Source organism: Erigeron canadensis, chromosome 8 (genome assembly GCF_010389155.1).
Source record: "Erigeron canadensis isolate Cc75 chromosome 8, C_canadensis_v1, whole genome shotgun sequence".
Lineage (NCBI taxonomy): Eukaryota > Viridiplantae > Streptophyta > Magnoliopsida > Asterales > Asteraceae > Erigeron > Erigeron canadensis.
Genome location: NC_057768.1, coordinates 37,388,891 through 37,410,457, shown reverse-complemented (window position 1 = coordinate 37,410,457; position 21,567 = coordinate 37,388,891). Strand labels below are relative to the sequence as shown.

General features: G+C 32.9%; 1 protein-coding gene across 2 annotated transcripts; it reads right to left on the bottom strand.

Moving 5' to 3' along the window:
* Positions 1–5,923: 5,923 nt before the first annotated feature.
* LOC122609884 (glucose-6-phosphate 1-dehydrogenase, cytoplasmic isoform-like) lies at positions 5,924–11,491 on the bottom strand. 2 transcript variants are annotated; one of them, XM_043782833.1, is made up of 15 exons: positions 11,352–11,491; positions 10,967–11,234; positions 10,814–10,880; positions 9,771–9,957; positions 9,519–9,676; positions 9,368–9,436; positions 9,090–9,148; positions 8,855–8,891; positions 8,636–8,707; positions 8,263–8,410; positions 7,491–7,586; positions 7,334–7,404; positions 7,040–7,155; positions 6,737–6,782; positions 5,924–6,305 (listed from the first exon to the last, which is right to left on the bottom strand). In XM_043782833.1, exons 2-15 carry the CDS (start codon positions 11,227–11,229, stop codon positions 6,138–6,140), a joined length of 1,557 nt encoding a protein of 518 aa, XP_043638768.1. In that variant the 5' UTR covers positions 11,230–11,234; positions 11,352–11,491; the 3' UTR covers positions 5,924–6,137. The 2 variants fall into 2 exon arrangements, with proteins under 2 accessions (XP_043638768.1, XP_043638769.1); XM_043782834.1 differs by having other exon boundaries at positions 10,967–11,229.
* Positions 11,492–21,567: the final 10,076 nt, after the last annotated feature.

Here is a 21,567-nt window from a genome sequence, read left to right as displayed (position 1 = left end):
ATAAAGTCTTCTTGGGTTTGTTAACCTTGTTGATTAGCTTGAAGGCTATGAACTTGCTGGGTTTTGTAATTCTTTACTGACCCGGGCGTGGGTGTACCCTAGGCTACTGATTCTTAGGCGTTAAATGGGAAACCCTTATTTGCCTTCTGGGGTTGTTTTGGTACCCTGTTTTGAAAGCTCCCTGATTGTTGTTTTGAAAACCGTGGGTAAACGCTCCTTAATTGTTGTTCTGGGGACCCTGGGCAGTGTGGGTTTCAAGACCCCGGGTATTATTGGTTGCGTAGTATTTCGAACCGCTATTATTCTAGCCATCCTTTGATATGCTTTTGTGAATTTCTCAGACTCTAATATGCTGGGATCTATTGTAATGAGCCTCTTATTCTTCATAGGAGATTATTGAAACCTTGTATGATATCATTTTATGCTTGCGTACCGTTATTCTGTTTCGATTAGCCATCCTTTCCCCTATTTATAGGGGATTCGTAACTTAGTCCCCAAGTAGAGTTTTTGATATGAAGTATATCGTTTCCGAAAATATATGATACGGTATTATCTTTTCCCTTAAATGTGGGAATTATCAATAAGTACGTATCTTTTCCTTATTTATCGAAGATTGAGTTTATCCTGAGCCTACCCTGCGTGTCAGCGTCTGGGTGCTTGCGAATAGATCTTCATGATCTGGAGGTGTAAAGCCTACGAAAAAAATTGTTGTCTACTAAATTTGAGGTCTTGCAGATCTGGGGACTTCAGATCTGGAGGCTGTGTTAGAGCAGCAAAGAAATCTTTAGATATAAGGCTGCGTGAAGGCAACGAAAAGATCTTCATATGTGGGAAGAGATATTCGAGTCTTGAGAAGAGATGTTCAATCTTCTAGGTATAAGGTCGTGGCAGGCTGCGAAATAGTTTGGATCTTTTAGATCTAGGCCTTAAAAGGCTGCGAAAATTGTGAATCTTCTTAATTTGGGTCGTAAAAGGCTGCGAAAAAATTGGATCTTCAAAATCTGGGCCGTAAAAGGCTGCGAAAATTGTGGATATTCAAAATTTAAGCCGTAAAAGGCTACAAAAGTTGTGAATCATCTTAGTCTGGGCCGTAAAAGGCTGCAAAAATTCTGGATCTTTAGAATCTGGGCCTTGAAAGGCTGTGAAAATTTTGGATCTTCAAGATCTGGGCCTTAAAAGGCTGCGAAAAATATAGATCTTTTCTATCTGGGCCTTCAAAGGCTGCGAAAAAAATGGATCTTTTCGATATGGGCCTTCAAAGGCTACGAAAGATATAGATCTTTTCGATATGGGCCTTCAAAGGCTGGGAAAAATATAGATCTTTCGATCTGGGCCTTCAAAGGCTGCGGAAAATATAGATCTTTTCAATCTGGGCCTTTAAAGGCTGGGAAAAGTATAGATCATTTTGATCTGGGCCTTCAATGTAACATTTGTGACTTTTGACGTGTATTAACGTGATTTAAACGTGATTAATTGTGATTTAATTCCACGATTTAGTAGCTTCATCGATTTTCAACCCAATAACTTGAACGCGTTAAATGACAAATTGTTCTAGCTAATAAGAATACTTCATTTATTATTATGAATAAGAGACGTATATTTATGTTAAACGACGCTACGTGAATGTATTGATCGATAATGTAACGAAAGACGACGTTTAATTAAACTAGAAATATACTCGGGTGATCCATGGTCGACCCGTGACTCATGAACCACCACTAGTGACCCAACCCTATCTAAGCCTCCCCCCTCACCTCACCTCATCCATTCATTTTATTCTTCCATCTCTCTCACACACACTCTTTGCAAGACCATCTTCACTCTCTCACAAAATTCTTGCCTTCATTTATTTGTGTTCAAGCTAAATTAAAACTAGAAACATCATCTCTATCATCATAAGATCATCATGTCAAAAGTTGGAATCTTCAAGTGCAAGAAAACTTGATTTATAGTTCAAATTCAGATTTGGGTCTTAAGTGGAAGATTTTGGAAAGCAAACTTGTTTCAAGACCTTTGTTTTACATTTATTATCATGGCTTTAACTAAATCAAAGCATTCTTAAGTCATTTTCCCAAGTCAAATTCATTTTTGAGTCAAATTAGGGTTTTAGTTGCCAAATGGGTCAAAATTCGGATCTTTTGAATTAAGAGATGTTATGGACCAAAATCTTGTGTGGTTTATATCTCTAGCCATGTAATTGAACTAACACAATCAACTTTTGTACAAGAATTAGGCCAAAAACCCTTTAAATCAATATTAGGGTTTTTAATGCTCGAAATGGGTCAAAACCGGGTCTTCTCACTCTTAGGTTGTTACAGGTCAAACCATTGAATGGGTTATGTGTGAAATTAGGTTTTAACATGGTAGAAACAGTTTTTGTACAAAGTTTGGGTCTAATGCCACAAAAAATCCGAAATTAGGGTTTTACCTTAATAATTAGGTCGAAAATGCATATTAAATGAAATTGATGATTTTGAAATCAAATGTGGAAGAGGGTTATTTTTGTTTACGTTCATCTCGATTAGTATTACACAAAACATGCCGGAGATGCTTTAATTTCGAATCAAAACAGGGAATTGGGGCTAAATTTGGTTGAAGTCAAGGTTTGACAGAAAAAAAGTCAACTGTGTTCTTCCTTGGTTGCCCAGAAATTCAGCTTGAACCATAACCACCATAAGATACGCTCTCATGGGCGTAGGGTACGCCCCTCTGGATCTTCAGAGTGAGCTTTACGCTCATGGGCTTCTGTTTACGCCACGAAACTGACCTCCAGATGCCAAGAACATGTTTTCCACTCCACCGTAACCTACACCATTTTCCCACCGTATCATACGCCCCTTTGCTCTCCACCACCGTATGGTACGCCCCCTTCAGCCGTATTTTACGCCCTCTGGTTTCCTCCTACCGTAATTTACGCCAGCCACCACCGTACCTTACGGTGGTGGGAATCCTTCTTTTTCCCAATTTATACTCCAACTTTCCTCCCTCATTTTGGCTTGTGTTTGATCGATTGTGGGGTCCCTCTTGGCCTTGTTTGGGTCGTGTTCAGTTGGGAGTGGTGTGGAAAAACCCTAAATCGTTTGTGATTGTTCAGGAAGAAAAGCTTTGTGTATATATAATTATATATATATAATATGGGGGATGGGAATATAAGGCTGTCGGGTATCTAAGCTTAGGTGTGGAACACTCACATATTATTTTTTTAATCCATAAAAATCATGGGGACCCATGCATTTATTCATTAAACAAGAAATAATAAAATATTAGTATGTGAGGGGTTCCACACCTAAGCTTAGGTGCCGGGCAGCCTTATATTCCCTTTTCCCATATAATATATATATATATATATATATAATTACGTGCACTGTAATTTGTTTCCCCTCCTTTTTCTAGTTGGAGCCCAACCTGCTAGGGCCGATCTGGGCTGGTTGTGGGCCTTTTCTGGTGGGCCTTTTCTGGACTTAATTGATGACCTAGTGGAGCCATAGTTTTCGTCCAAGTCAAGATTTATTTACAAACCCAAAATTAATTTGCAACAAATGATTGTGAACCGGTTTCTAATTAAATATGTATATATACATATATATATATATATATCTAGATATAATATAAGGCAGTCCGACACCTAAGTCTAGGTGTGGAACCCCTTACATACTAATTTTTTAATATTTGTTGAATTTTAAATAAATCACATGGCCCCCATGAATTTTATGGATTAAAAAAAATATGTGAGTGTTCCACACCAAAGCTTAGATACCTAACAGCCTTATATTTTCATCCCCCATATATATATATATATATATACGTATAATGTCATTGAATAAGTTATAGTCTTACATGAAATTGTACATGAGCATACAAATGATATTAATACGTATGACATATAAATATTATGATAGGTCGTGAGTATTGAGGATTCGGGACGTCATAGCTTATCGGATACTTATAATTCTATTATAACTTGACGATACAAAGCAAAGGTGAGTTTCGTAAACCCTCCCTACTCAATTAAGATCCAGGCTGAAAAGTGTACATGCTTGTTTGATTGTTGCTTAATTGATTGATTGATTGATTAATTGACGTAATGACTTGTTGCTCGATTAACTATGCTTTCGTTTATGAGTATATGTTGTGGTTTGGGTAGTTGTACATACATGGAAGACGATTATACTTTCAATGAGTAGTAGATGTGGTGGGAAGGCTGCTGGTGACCCTATATATAAGCATCAATGATTCCTTGAAAGTAGAATCGTATGAAGTGTATGTGCATCGTGTGGTCATTAACTAGATACGTTATGATGTGATTTGAGGCATTAGATACATATTCGTTATGATCGTTATGTACGTCTTATGCTCGTTATATTCAGAATGATCGTTATGGATTGTTGAATCCACGTTATGGGTATCTCTATATCCACGTTATGGATATCTTTATATCCACATTATGGGTTGTTGAGCCCACATTATTGAACGTTGTTAATCGTTATATGAATCGTTGTTGCTAAATGTTGATTGTATTGATATTGTGCTAACGTGATCCCTTTTAGGGTTTCCTTGGAACGTGATTAGGTATTCTAATACCCGTATATCGTTAACGGATGATATCCCGACACACTTGATTCCTATTACATGTCCCTACAAACTCACCAACTTTATGTTGACGCGTGCTGGTACACTTTTCAGGTGACAGGTTAGCTCATAGACGTATTGGATGATTGATTTCTTGATTATGCTAGAATTGGCTTTGGACATGGATATCTTGGATCCGTGATTCGTTGTTTCGCGATTAGGGGTTATGCTTATGTATGATCCGGTTACTTGCATTATTGAATGGTTCGTAAAGATTACTTGATCCTTTTTATGCATTTAGATTCACTCTACATAATTTCCATGTCGTGTTGTGCTTATCTTGTGATACCCCATGATTCCGTCTTGTTGGGGTGTTACATTCAAAGGCTAGGATAAATATAGATCTTTTCAATCTGCTAGTTATTTTATCGATTTTCGGGAGGGGAATCTCGTGGTGGGAAATCTAAAATTGATGTTAATGGGGTTTTAAGAGAAAAGAAAATTTTTTGAGTTTTCACCTTTTCGGAGTATTTTGTGATGATAAAGAGCGGCGGTCCCGCGAATAGCGCCAATTGTTTCTACATCCAATTAGGTTATGTGAGGAAAAGAGGTGTTTGAGTGATTTGATGGCGATTCCCTGTTGATAGGAGTTTTCCTCCCATGTATGCCGATCGATATGTGTATTGGATATTTAGGGTTTTCCCTATAATTATGTGTTTTTAGGGTTCTTCCCATGATGATGATGTTTTGGGTATTTAGGGTTTTCCCCCCGTAATGATGATGATGTTCTCTCCTCTTTTCCTTCTCCTTTTATAGTGTAAATATGACTTTAGTAGAATGCTGCTTTCTATCGCGTGGCAAGGGGAATCAGAGAGGGCTAGGGGGCTGAGCTGCAAGGCATGACGTAGCTAATCACTCTAAAAGAAAGTGGATTTGGTCTCGGCTAGAGAGGAAATAGGATGAGAACGAATCTCCTATTGCTGGGGGAGATTTCCTCTAATTTAGGAAGTGATATGACAACCTTTATTCGTGCTTATCCTTTCAAATAAGGCTCCGTGCAGTTTGCGTGTAATCTGCATGTAGTACCCTGCGTGTAGTCTGAGTACTGATGGTCTAGGTGGGTAAGTCATCAATTATACCTAACAAGATTCAAACCTGAAAACACTTGTAAAGTGATAAAACGATAAATGCCAAGCCTCCTTATAAGCGGAGTTTGGTATCATATATACTTGAAGTTTGATGTAAGCAAACAAAAGTGACCACAAAGACGAAGAAAGAAAAGTGAAGGGCCAACTCAGATTTGTTTTTTGGCTTCTTAAAAATATTCTTCCATTTTCAACAATATATGAGAGTGTGCACAGCAACCAGAATTAGATTTATTGGCATCAAAATATGAGTTTATCAAAACCTGTAGTTGAGGCGTACAAACCATGATGTATACATGTTCCCGAACCTGGCCAATCAGATTGATAATAACACAAAGACTACATACATATAATAGCGAAGATCATGACGTTCTTATTAGACACATTAACACTCATGTAGGCACCAGGTGAGTTTTTGAGATTCTACAAAGTTGGGGGTATCCATACGTATCCATGGGTTTGAACATAACCAGCTTTTTCTGCCAACTTGTCTGCTTCCTCGGGACCTCTGCTACCAGGCTTGTATGGTAGTGGTTTCATTTCACCTCTATCGATTTTGTGCAAAAGAGGAGTGAAAATCTCCCAAGCAGCCTGGTCATTCAAACAAAGTTGTATAATGGTTTTACTCGTATTTGAAAATATATGTAGAGGTAGAAAAACTCACAATGGACAACAGGTCAAAAGTAATACAACAAATTTTTTTTGTATGGGTGGGAACAAATCAGGTTGGGTTGACAGGGAGCCCTTTTTGGTCAAAAAACTTCACTCTTTTAGACGAATACTATTTCAATAATCATTACCAAAAAATCTATTATTTAAATAATAATATGTTTGCTGAGGGAGGTTTGATGTTTTTAAAATACACTTCAGGCAGCTTGTTTAAGCCATTCCATCCATTAGACATAACCCATATTGACTGTTCATATGTAACGAGTCGAAATTGCCAAAAATTGCCAAGTTTATCAAGTATAATTTCACTTTCAGACAAATTGAAGAAGATGAGTTGACTAGTAGGTGCATACCTTTAGCTCATCTCGACGAACAAAATGTTGTTGATCACCTCTAATTCTGTGAATCAAAATACCAAATTTGTTAAAACTTTCAGCAGAAAATGTCTAATGTAGTTTTCTAATTTTGTGGTTAATCTACTTAGATAAACATGTTATGCTTGCTTTTACTAACTAGGTTTAAATGATTCTTCGAAGTGCCAGATACTTTTGTTGGACTTAAATGCTCCCATAACACTTCTAATTTCAGAAGTTAATGTTGGAATTATCTCTTTAACTCATGGACTTCTAAATAAATAGCAAGGCATAGATACTTACGTGTCAAGAATCAAACGTTCATAAGCCTCTGGAATAATAGTCTGTTGATATCGTTGAGCATAGGACAAGTCTAATTCACTCTGAGCCGTGCTCATCTCAAGCCCAGGTTGCTTGACCTACATCAGAGATTCGTTAGATTCCTTAGCATACAACTTTCTTGGGCTATTTGTGCCAAAACAATATAACTCATATTTATATGATTACATAGCCAGGAGAATGCCTTTCACTATATGCCCAATCCATAAAATACCCTTCTACAGATAAGAGATGATCTTTCTGACAAGGGATACTTACTGTTAGCTTCATGTACATTGCCTCTGAGGGTTGTAGTCGAATGACAAACTCATTTCTGCCTTGCTTTTGACCTGAAACGGGTGTAGAAGTATATATCAAATTGAAGTTACGACAGCCCTAGCTAAAAATGTAGATAATATAAAATACCCTGACATACATCTATATATGTCTCCAGGAACATCCTTAAATTGCACCCGAATTTCTGCCTTTCTTGAATTTAATGCTTTCCCAGCCTTGATGATAAAGGGAACACCTACAACATGTCATATATAATTTATCAGACTTTTAATCAAAAATTGACCTCAGGTAGAACTAAGCACTTGGACAACTTGTATATTAGGTGCTAAGTTTTCAGCAAGTTAATTAAGTAACTAACTACATGATGAAACATCATAGAGCTGAACGAAGGTTACATCAGAAGATCCATCAAAGCATATCAAATTTGAGAGCTAATGGATATTTACAGGGGTGCCCACTTCAACCTATTTACTAGTAGCTGGATTGTGTTGATATTCTATCTCAAATGAGTTGGCTAAAATTATAGCTAAAAGGGGAATGAGCCAAACAGTTTGATAGTCACCCAAAGCCTATTTTCAATGTAAATAGCTTCCTAATTGCTTTATTCGAAGACTTGTTTCAATATAATTATATTTGTGTTATCTTCTTTTAGAGATTCAATATTTATAGTGAAAGGCATGCGTTTCAACCCAAGCCCGATTTGAACCGTTACCCAACTAGCTCATCTAGCCACGTCTAGAAACATATACTGAAGGCTGATGTGCGGAATTATAGTAGTAGTAATGAAAAAAGAAATAACTCGCGTCTAGAAACATAGCATGGAAGTCAATACTCAACCGAGTACCTCCCAGTGCCACTGAAGGCTGATGTGCAAAATTATAGGAGTAGTAATGAAAAAACATATAACTCACCTTCCCATCGTTCGTTGTGAATCCTGAGAACCACGGTGGCAAAAGTGGGAGTGTTTGAGCTGTCAGGGACTGTGGGATCATCAGTATACCCTTCATACTGTCCAAGGACAACTTCACTATCTTCAATAGGAAGAACAGATTGAAGAACCTAAATCACATAAACATCAATGAGTGAGCTGATGTGGCGGTTGTTCAGCTTGTTAATTTGTTATGTGAAAATGAATTAAAACACAAGGCTAACAAAATAGTAATATAATCAACTAGCCCATTAAGGATGCATGGCAACATTCATAGATCATAGGTGCAGTAGCAACTATGAGCTTATAAATTAAGAAAATATAATAACGATAAACAAGAAAGATTAATCACACACCTTGACTTTCTCATCTCGAACATGCTCAGGCTTCAAAGAAACAGGCTTTTCCATAGCAACTAGGCAAAGCACCTGCATTGTGAACAAAGTTCTTAGTTATATGTATTTATATATGGAAAAACATTTGTAGTTCTCATTCTCAAGAACAAACACGATGGGGATTTGGAGAGAATCATGAGGTTAGATAAATGTTCACAAAATCAATTATTCCTCTCTTACCTGTAATAGATGGTTCTGAATGATGTCTCTAATAATTCTGCAAATAAGATTACAAGGATATTAATACTTGCACCGGCCATTAAAAGTAAAAATGGAACATTTTATTAAGTGGTGTCCAGGTTGTATATGATAATATCATGATAAAGTTGATAAAGTAAAACGGAGAGGAACTCGGGATTTGAATAATAACTCTCTGATGATAACATGAAAGAATATGAATTATAATAAAAATTACCCATATTGATCGAAATATCCTCCACGACCATCAGTCCCAAAATCCTCTCTGAACACAATCTGAGAGAATTTCACAAAAATGAATATATTAGCATGTAAACTTAGGAAGTAGTTATCTTATTAAATGTCATAGCTAGTAGATACTGAACTGTATCTATATGAATCAACTAAGAAAGGGACTAATCTCCTGATTTCATATCATTATGGAATTCCGGAATACATATTTAGTTTACAAAACTATCTCACTTTAGTAACAAAAAAAACAAGAATAATCCTCACCTGTATATTAGAGATGTTGTCACGATTCCATAGAGGCAAGAAGAAGCGATTTGCAAAACGAAGTACCATCTGCAAATTTATTACCCATGAGTTTAGAGAATATTAAAGAAGATTGTGAAGGAAAATTGGGTAGTTTCAGTGTTGTTCTTACCAAGTTCTGCACCAACTCTTTTCCCAAATAATGATCAATACGATAAATCTGTGGCTCATCAAACAGTTCCCCAATCTGAGAACTGAGTTCTTCAGCAGATTCCAAGTCCCTACCAAAAGGCTTCTCAACAACAATTCTAGTCCAACCACCAAGATCAGCTGGAGATATAGATAACTTAAATTTCATAAATCCAGTTAACACACAAATACGCCACCAGTATATACCGCACATAATGACTTAAATAACTCATACATCTATTCATGCAGTAACTCTTTATCATTTTGCAGACAGATGGATATACGGATGGAGGAAGGGCTAGGTAGAAGAGCCTCCTGGATGATCCTTCTGTACTGTTTGTAGACAGCTCGTATTCAGAGATTGCCTTGTCCAGTGATTTAAATCCCTCCTCGGTATCATAAGCCCCAGCCACGTATTTGATCTATATTACAAGCAACCACAAGTCAGGATGTGACATTTAACTAATAAAAAGGTTGGTTTTAAAGCAACTTTTTAAGCTATTTTTACATCCTTCTGTGATATTGTAAAGACATTAATCAATAGTAGCTAATCAAATTATCATCGTCTTCATGATCATTTTCCATCAAGTTTCACACAGCAATTCAATTTAATATCTAAGAGCAACATATCACTACACAACACATAAAGATGGTTTCCACCCCCCAGATACTATATTGAATTGACTTTGTTGGTGCATTTGGTTAACAAGGTGAAGAAATCAACAAGTTGGCATTTCCGTGAATCGTGTAATCACTTTACAAACTTAACTATATGACCCTTAAAACAGTTGGGTAACACAAATATTACTTCGGCATAATTCAATGGAGAGGAGTTTTTGGCTTTGGCACAATTCAAGAAACTCACTGCAAACTAGTAGCTAATCCGATTTTGGGTCTCTCATACACATATAACAGCCAAAACTCTGGATAACTATGAGCAGTAAAAATAGCTCATAGTGACTTCCAGAAGTCACAAGCGGTCAGGGATGGCTACAAGCTAGTGAGTCACAAGTCAGCATGAGTCAATGATAACATGACTGTTGCTGACTAGCAGCAACCACGCACACTGACTACCTCTTAATGCGTTTCAACTTTTATTTTATGGCGTTTCACCAAAAAAGACTCAGCAAGGTCCTAAATTTGGGTGACTTATACTGATATCTAATCCGCACCTCCTGACCCGTTTCCAAGTTCAACTTAAATCCCTTAATTACACAAAAAGTTATGGAGATCGAGAAACCGAGTCAAGATATATAAACGATTAAATCTAGTACTTACCAACTGCAGAAACTGGTTAACATCCTCCTCGTGTGTATTCTCACAACCTTTACAAGGTGTAAGATATCTACAAATTCAAAAACATCAATAACTAGATTCATAATTCTAAGCACACTTATAAAGAAAGATGTCATCTTTTGTTAAAAAACTCACCCACGAATACGATCTCGCAAATCTTGATCAGAAATCTTGGTCCGGGCGTACCCGAAAACATGAACATCTTGTTTCTGAGTGAAACCTTGTCGATAAAGATGAAAAAGGGCAGGAAAAGTCTTTTTTTTAGCTAAATCACCAGAAGCACCAAGTACGATAATTGACAAACATCCTTTTTCAGGTACATATTCAGGCACCACAGATTCACTCCTGTTCAGTTCTGCTCTTTTTTCAACCGACCATTGACCCGACCCGGATCCCATCTAACCTTCAATTTTAATACATACATATATACAATCAGATCCATATATATCAAAAAAACAAGATCCAAACATTGTAACTTAGATAAACAATATAAAATTAGTTGATTAAAATTAAGGATCACCTGATTGAAATTGAATTATATATAATGATGATTATTATGAAATATATATATATGGCAGATATATATAAATATATGAATGGATGGAGAGGTGGATATGATGATGCTGTGTCGACAACTAACTTTGACAGTAGTACAGTATATGTATAGAATGTGTATGTATGTATATATGTATAGGTGGTGGGTGAGTGAGGGGACTCTTTGAATCGAATAAAAAGATAATTTATGTGAGAAGTTATTTTTGACTAATTTTGTCAGCCGTCGTGGACTTTCATATGACACGTGTGTGTCGTCATTATATGTGTCAACAGAAATTTTACCTTTTTCCTGGCAAATTTAACAGAACGGTTGTACCGTTTTTCTAGATGTTTAGTCAAATATGGTACAAACTTCCTTCTGCAAAAAAATAAATAAATTATCTTTTTTTAATAGAAAAATCATCGTAACTAATCTTCTTAAAAATTCTCTTAATCTATCCACTTGTTAATACATGTAATCCATTAATTCTCTTTTCTAATCTTACCCCTGATTTTTCACATGTCACAATCCTATTAATTAGGAGGATTTTTAGGCTAAACAATTAGGAGGATTGATCATTACCCTTTTTAATATGTCAATTGTATGTGAACAGTCACTAACGAAGCTTAAGATATATATTTGACAATATTAACCCCGCGACAAACCCCCCCCCCCCCCCCCCCCCCCCCCCCCCTTCTGGCAGGGCCCGTAAGTTTGTAAGAGTTCCCAAAACCATTCGAATTTTGGTTTCAACCTGCACCATATTTTTGACTGGTAGTGGGATTATACTAATACCAACCCCTCTAACACCTAAAAATAAAATACTTGTCATGGTCCTATTTGAATTCAGTACTAATTTTTACCAGGATCAAATGAGATCAAGGCTTGGTATATTTTGCTCATTCCTACTTTCTACAATAAATAGTGATCATTTCCAATTTTAACTGACTTTAGATTTTAATCAAGTTTAAATCTTTATTTTTAATTTAATTCAATGGTCATTTTTCATTTTTATTTTTCAAATTATCTCAATTTACGAAGTCTTTGACCTCTTGAGAAAGAGTATGATAGAATATATAATCCAATAATAATAATTCAATTGTGGGCATAATAGACCAAGACTAATAAAAATGTTGAAGAATTTTTTTTAGTGACCAACAATAATTTGGTTTAATAAAAAGGATAAAATAGATAAAAGGGCTTTTTATCTGGAAAGTACCTAAATTTGTCACTTTTTACTTTATTGAGGTCCAAACAAAAATCCGTCATATTGTGGGGGGAAAAACCGGCTAAACCTACTATGTTGGGTCTGCTACACGGTAACCGGTCATATTTGATTTCAAAATGCATTTTCATTTTAATTAATGCCAGGTGGACATTTAATAACTATATATATATATATAGTTTTACACGTCAGTTCCCAGAAACCAAAGTTCATAAGCAAAACAACAAATTGGGTGATCCACTAAACAGCATTTGCTTTCGCTTACAGATTTTTACTCTTAAAAACAATTCGAAGATCATATAACAACTTTTTCATTTATAGAAAATGGATACTGTACACATACCCATCTTTGGGTTCCATTTTCAGAAGCAATAACATGGAAAGAAGCTTGTATAGTAGATTACAAACCAAGAACAACCATCATTAGTTCATTACAAACGAAGATTCGATGATTTGATCGAAATCTGAATGCCAGATTAATTTGATCTAAACCTGCTACAAACGGAATCTGATCGGAATTTACAAATCGATCTGGTTATTGGGAAGATGCTAGAAACGGGTTAGGTGGGTCTTAGCGGGAACCGAAAATAACCAAAAAAAACTAGACCTTGTGAAATGGAGGGCGACATGGTGGTGACTTTCAGGTGGTGCGGCGGCGACGGTGCGACGTGGGTAGCGGCAGAGGTGGTGTCGGGTGCTCTTGGGGGGTGGATGGTTGTCGTTTGCTGCATACATGACGATGGAAGTTAATTATGTAGTGTTTTGCGGTGTATCTCATTTTTCCGGCGATGTGAGGCGGCGGTCCTGCAGTGGGGTGGCCGAAATCAGAAAAAAAGGGGGGAGAGAGATAGACGAGCGTCTTTTTTATACAAGATGAAAGAAAAAAGGAGCAAACAAATCGATCTATGTACCGTCTTGAGGGTTACTCGGTTTTCCGGGTGAGGTGGGGCGGTGCCAGGTGGCAGTGATGGCCGGAATCAGAAAAGAGAGAAGGAGGGAGATTAGTGTTGCTGCAAATGTTTTACCCACAATATGCTATACTGTGAATATATATATATATATATATATAGGATTAGTTGTAATTATGTATATGGATCTTCAATACATATTTATGTATAAATTGAGAAATTTGATAGTGCAGGTGTTCGTGAATGAATTTTCAAACAAAAAATATCTATAATTAAAAAGATAGGGTTAGATGAAGTTTTTATTGTACACATGGCTGACAGGTAAGTGTTTACTGTCTCCATGTCATGTCTCAGCCGGTAAAAGTCCAATATAGTTGGTTTAGCCGGTTTCTTTCCCCACAATAGGACGGATTTTTGTTTAGACCTCAATAAAGTAAAAAGTGACAAGTTTAGGTACTTTCCAGATAAAAAGCCCTAGATTAAAATCACTGATGCCTGATAGATTAAGTTCTTTATGTATTCATTTATTCATAATGTTAAATAATATAGACCTTGAGGAACCTTAACAGGGTTCAAATTTCACTTCCTATATTTATAGGATTGGATTAATAGGGTGGTTTTTCGAGAGTCTTGGATTTTATCTCAGACATGCGTGGTTTTAACTCCGCATATTGCTCAATTAGATGTCACCGTGATGTCTCGAATGATAACTACTACCTACAAACACGTTAAAAATTAATAAAAACATTTAATTATGAATTTTGCTAACTATGGTTATAAGGGTATGTTTAACACATAATAAGAATTATATATGATGATTGGTCTTTATTTTATAAAGAAAAGCTATTTTAATATAGTAGTACTAATACCCGTGCGTGTTGCACGGTTGACTTATAATTATTTATAATTTTATTTGATTTTATTTATAATTAACTTTATTGGGGACCCTTATTTTGAGAACCCATTTTTTTTGTAAGAACCGTGAGAACTCCTAAATTTTATATTGGATTATATGTTTTTTTTGTTCATTCACATGTGAAACGTTATAAAAATATATGTTGCAGAAGAAATTTTTTTTCAAAACCTTATATATAGCCATTTGTCATATGTGAACAGAAAACATGAACAAATTCATTCATAAGTTCACAAAAGACTACTTTGAAGGTTTCTTAAAAAATTTTCTTCTACAACATACATTTTTATATCATTTCACATGTGAATGAACAAAAAAAAACATGTGAACAAACATATAAAGTACTTATGGTTCTTAAAAAAAATGGTTCTCAAAATAAGGAAACTCTAACTTTATATATTTATATTTGATGTGAAAAAAATAGCATGATTAATTGTAACTGGAGTAATATCCTCTATCAACAGATCGGTAATAGGCAGAATGTCTTTGGTGGTTTCCATTATGCCTGACCAGTGACAAAAAATTATAACATAATCATAAACAAACAGGAGAGTATCAAATTAAAACCGAGAAGACTATACGTAAAAAACCAACTTATATGATTTAAACTTATATGAATACAACTTATGTACATAAGTCTCTAAATATAAAAACATAAGCCTACAATTCTATATAACTAAACAATGAATAACGTTGTACAATTAATAAATTTTGAGAAAAAACAAAACGAAAACAATTTTATATGATGAGGTATGATTAAATAATAAATAATGTTAATACAATTACTAAAAATCGAAGAAACACAAAACGAAAACCAATTTTATAGATGATAAAGCCTGTGAGTAAATAATAAATAATGCCTACAATTAGTAAATATTAAAGAAACAAATAACGAAAACAGAATCGATGAAGCAGTTGATCTTTGAAAATAAATTCTGTCAATAATGTATGTAATTTGTATTACCTTCTTGAAACCTATTCTTTTATAAAGAAAAGCTATTTTAATGTATAACATATTTGCTTATACTAACCATAATCTAAAAGTTTAGACTAAACCAAATTCTTTAATATTTTTACCTAAAGATAGCTACGTATAATTAATTAACATCCCATGTCATGTGTTGTATGTACACGTCCATTATCTCCATGTGCATTGAAAACCAACTCTTCATGAGAGACTCAGCCACCTACTTAAAAATTAGGAATTATTTGTATAGGCAAGTGACCTCCTTATTATAACACTTAATTTAATCGTCACCTAATCTTATATTTACGTCAGTAATCTTAATCTTAATATATACTATAAGACAGTTGAACTAATGACTTATTAACTAATCAAATCCCTCAATTTCATTAAATTGACTTTCGCTTATGTCATCATTTAGATTAACTATAAATAAAGAAATGTTAATAATCATTATCCAAATATATTATTACTGGGTACTTGACCCGCGCGATGCGCGAGTTTTTATAAGTTTACATAATTATTTATAAGGTATTGTTAATAACAACTCTTATGATTAATCAACCTCTTAATTCGCTTTCATTTCATTAAATCTTGGTTTCCATTGTAGAAACTTATTTGCATATGTCATTTCACATTGTACTTCATCATGTTTGTTGAGAAATATTTGGTAAATTTAAAATATATTTAAGGTAATATTTGACCGATTAAATAAAGTATATTTAAATTTTAAATTTTTGATAGATAAAAATTAAATAATTATTGCTGCTTTGGATTTAAAGTGAGGTTTGGAAAGACTTAATAGGTTAGTTATTATAAATATGAATATAGATATTATATAAATGTAGATTTAGATTTAGATATATAATCTATCAATTGACATATTTATTTGTGAGTGATATATAATTAGTTTATTTGTGAATCATTAAATGATATACAAAGATTTAAGGAAAAAGAAATATATTGGACGACTATTCTCATTTGATTACATTTTGTAATACTTATTAATTTTCTAATCCGATTAATGTTTATATATATAGGTCTTTTACATGCGGTTATTAATTATTATTGTTCAACGAAAAATTAATTCATTAGAAATTCTTATTACCCGATAGGTGAAACTTTTCTTCCATAGAAACACAAATAATGTCTTGCTTTGATACATTTCAAAGTTGATCATATCCTCAATTGCCAAGGCTTAAACATCTTATGTATTGCATGATAATTCTAAACTAAAGAGAACATAAAATTAGATGATGGCCGAAAGCAATGAGATCATTATGTCTTGACATCCTTACTATATTCTTTCTCAAAAATAATCTATTTGTATCTATGTAAATCCATATAAAATCTACAAAATGAATCACCAAAATAAAAAAAATAAAAAGGAAAATAATAATAAATAAACCTTGATATTCTTTCCATGTATCAAGTTACCAAAAAAATTAAAAGGAAAATAACAATAAATAAACCTTGAAAATAACGTAGTCACACTTTTATCAAAGGGATTTTTTATTTTATTTTTAGTACTTGATTTCTCTAATTAATTTTGTATACGTTTTTATTTTTATTGGATTTATATATATAATTGTAAAAAAATATCAAAATTACACATAGGATAAATCCTATGTGTCAATTTTTAAAGAGAGTTTTAAGTTAAAAAAGAATGGCTTATAATGCTTGGATAACTACTCTTTTATTAGAGTAATAGATATTAATATTTATATTAATTTGTATAAAAAGTCTCATTAATTTACACTTTTTTATTTTTCATCAAAATTTTACATTTTTTAAACCCTGAATATTTAATTTATATTTATTTTTAGACATCAAATTGACATGATTTTTTAAAAATTTTTGAAGATCTAATATTGATAATATCGTAAACCTCGTGTCCAGTGTTGAACACGGGTCTAAAATCTATATTAGCTATAAGAAACTATTATAAATTGATACATATAATTGTAGTACATTGGTATCCCAATATAATATGTATAATGCAGTTAATAATATATTATATTGGATTTTTATAAATTATAAATATTAATATTTAATTTAATATTTTATATAAACACATATGAACTCTGAATATCTAACCCAAACAATAACATATGACGATATATAACATCCTTATCCTAAACACAATAGTAATCACAGAATACGGGACGATCGCCGAACAAAGCACAATTTACAAGAGAAGGTTACTTGAATACTAAATCCTAATCAATATAAACTCCATTTAAGATTTATTCTATCTCTTAAGAAAAAAGGTACAAAATTTTTTGCCTTTTTATATATTAGTTTTGCATGTTAATGTTTAAAGTTACAATTGACACTCAAATCAAGAGTTTTATTTATTATCAAAGAATATGAAACAATCATAATTATCTAATTATCATAAAACAAGTGATTGAATATAAACTTATTCGTGTTATGAGTTCGCATCATGATCAAAGACATATACTTGAATGTCAAGTACTAGATCACAAGTATGTTTATGTTTTAATTCTTAATTATCTTTCATAATAATATCACAATATGAGTACAATTGGTTTCAAAAGTATAAATAATAGAGGATTTATTGTAGCATGTGCCTTGTGGAATGACTACGACAAACAATTCGATCAATATGTCTTAGCTAATAATGATAGTGGCGAACTTATGATTATTGCACAACAACTTGCAAAGTATAACACTTGGAACCGTATATTTTCAAAGTTATAAGTTTTTATGACTTAAATGTATGAATCTAATATCGATAATATTGTAAGTCACGTATCCAAGAATCTAATATTGATAATATTGTAAGTCTCGTGTCCAGTGTTGGACACGGGTCTAAAATCTAGTAATGTATTATTTACAAGTTTATTATAATTTATAATTCTAAAATATTTGTCTCCAAAATGATCTTATAACTAATTAGTAATCTCTAATATATCAGTAAGTTGTGTATATTTTCATATAGATTCGTGTTATTAAAGGGGTGTTTGTAATTGTGATAACAAAACATGTTTTGCGTTTTCAAAATAGATTATGCGTTTTCAAAACTGCGTTTTGAAAAAGTAGGCAGGTACATGCTTCTTCAAAACTGCGTTTTCATAGCAGATAATCACTTTTTCACACAAACACTTTTTTAGATTATTTGCGTTTTACAAATGTAATAATCTGATAATCACTTCAAAATCCAAACACCCTCTAAGAATGAGTGATGTGTCCGCACAATGCGGCGTGGGATAGTGGTGGTGGTGGTGGTGGTGGCGGCGGCGAAAGCGGCGGCAGTGACATTTTGTGGGGCGGCAATGATATGGTGGTAAATGTTAAGGTAATTGATGTTAAAGGTAATTGTGTATTTATTTTAAGGGTTGATGGGTTTATGTTGTAAATTTTTTCACTAAGGGTATTATAGGTATATTAGATAAAGACGTTTAAATTAGTGAATAAAGAAGATGAGTATTTTTGGTAGTTCAAAGTTATAATTTGAGAGGGGGGGTTTGTTATATAATAAGTATCAAAAAAGAATAATGGTATTTTGTGTAGTTCTGTTGATCAATTATTGTATAAACTAAACATATAATAGATTAGGGATGTGTACCTGATCATCCGGTAACCGCAGAGGAAGAAGACACCATGACTCAGTTGAGGGACGGGTTCCCGTTTAGGCTGAGTTCTAAGTATGGGTTATGAGTAGAAAGAGAGATGGAGGTGTGTTTCTATCTAATGAATAAACCTCCCTGATGATCTCACTATATATAGCACACTCAAGGGGGGACCCTAATCAATAAGTAAGGGTAATAACGTCCATTAGATAATTACCTATTAATTATTTAAGGGTAATTAGGTCATTGATCATTATAATTAGATAAATTATTATAAAGGCCACATATAAATATAAATATATATATAAATACATAAGAATATATATTTATTCTAACAAGTTTTTGGTTGTATTTTGAGAAAAGGGGAAAGGATTTGATGCTTTATGTAATATCTATATAAATATTAAAACAGTAGGAATCCTAGCCTTTTAAGCCATCTTCCTTAAATCAAAGTTATGCTTAAATATTGCCACATAAGATTTATCCTATGTGCCATCTCCATGTTTTTTTTTTTTTTTTTAAATTATCAATCTTTTTTATAAAAAATATAGTATAAATTAGAATATAGAAACTATAAAATTGGATATATCGTATATGAAAAACAATATATTTATGGGATCGATCAACATTAATTTGGCAAGAATATTACAAATCCACAAATTCTTACATACCTTTTATTATTATTGTTGTTGTTGTTGTTATTATTATTATTATTTATTTTTATTTTTAATAAAATCGTCACTTTGTACGTACGATTACAAATTCTATATTACTAAATCCTTATATTTGTTAGAATTGTACGTACGATTATAAATACATTTGTTATTGATTCCATTTGTATGTATTTAGGATGAATGATTATATAATCTAATCACATTAGTAATTCTATAAAAATTCTATAAAAAGGGTTTTTTTTAAGCTTTATTTTGTGTATGTATATTATTGCTATTTAACAAATAGTTAAACATTCATCAAGCTCCATGTAGTCAAAAGATTCAATCATCATGATGTGAAAATAATATACTCTATATGAACTAATTGACGATAATAGATGTATCAAAATAGGTTGGTTCAGAGCCCATACATCTTCACCTAATTCTTGATCATATACTCTAGGCACTCCAATAAATCGAATTCGCGTGTTTCAACTTTACATGTAGGTTTACACTACACTTCATTGTTTTGTTCTGTTGACCTAATTGTATGTTGCGGGTATTCGACCAACTATAACAATTCTTTAAAGTATAGCCAAAGTCCTCAATGCCAAATTTCAACCTGAATTTAGGTCTATTTGTATGTTACAACATTATGCATGGAGTTCACATTAAATAATCTATCATCCAATGATTAGAGGTCACTATATTTTTCATGTTTCATAATATAGTTTATTATTATGCTGCTTTAAAAAAAAACCACACATCGTGCGGGTAAAAGACCTAATAATAATATAAATATAGATTGTAGTTTGATTAAGATTTAAGAACTGCGGTACAAAAGAAAGCAAAATGATCATATATTCATATAAAATTGACGTAAAGTTGTAAACAAACCTTTTTGCTATAAATGAGTAGTTTTAGAAAATGTAAGGGGCTGTTTGGTAGGAGTGAATTAAAGAGAATGTAAATGTAATAGAGAATGAGTATAGTGGGAAAGCAAATGAGTATTTAAAAAGATAATGGATTCTGTCGTTTGATACAAGAAGAGAATGAATATATAAAAAATACAAAAATTAAAATAACAATTAAATTTAATACATATATCATTAAAACAAAAATAAAAAAAAAAATTATTCATATCAATTCTCTACATTTTATAGAGAAGTGAGAGAATGAAATCGATTCATACTTCTCGATTTTTTTTTCTTTTTTTCTATTGCAACCAAACATGAAAAATATTACTTATTTTTTTTCCACTCTTTCTATTCCATTGTATCAAACACACAGTAATGTATGAATCAAATTAAGGAAAAGAAAAAGAAGATATGATTAGCCGACACAATGTTTTATTCGTGGCATTTGTTTATTGGAGATGCTTTTATTTTTTTAATTTTCCTTTGAAAAATCGAAACATACATCCATATTAAGTTTATGGTATATTTAAATACATACACCGTACAAAATTAAACATGATTATCACATTTTATCTACAGTATTATTCTCCCGTCTCACTCACCTATGGCTATATATGCTAAGCACCAATAATTAAGTATAGATATAAAAAATGGTCGGTCTAGACTCTAGACTTTATGTTTTTTCTGTTTTGGGACATATCTCGAATGATAATTATTCATTTGTTCGATTGTTTTCACTTTTACTTTTTTAAGAAAGATTGGGACTTTAGTTCGGTAATCGCAAGAAAGTGGTTTCAGTTAGAAATGTATCTACTTGTAAGTTCCCGATTGTGCAATAAAATTAATCCCTTTCGTACTATCTCGATATAGTAGTCGTTTATTAAATCTTTTCTTTTGTCATATAAAGTAAAACATATGGTTTGTTTTTGATAGCAGGTAAAACATATATGATTACTCTATATATGTAATCTAAATAAAAGTAAAGTATTGTATTTATGACATAAGGCCGGTGATGTTCGGATTTG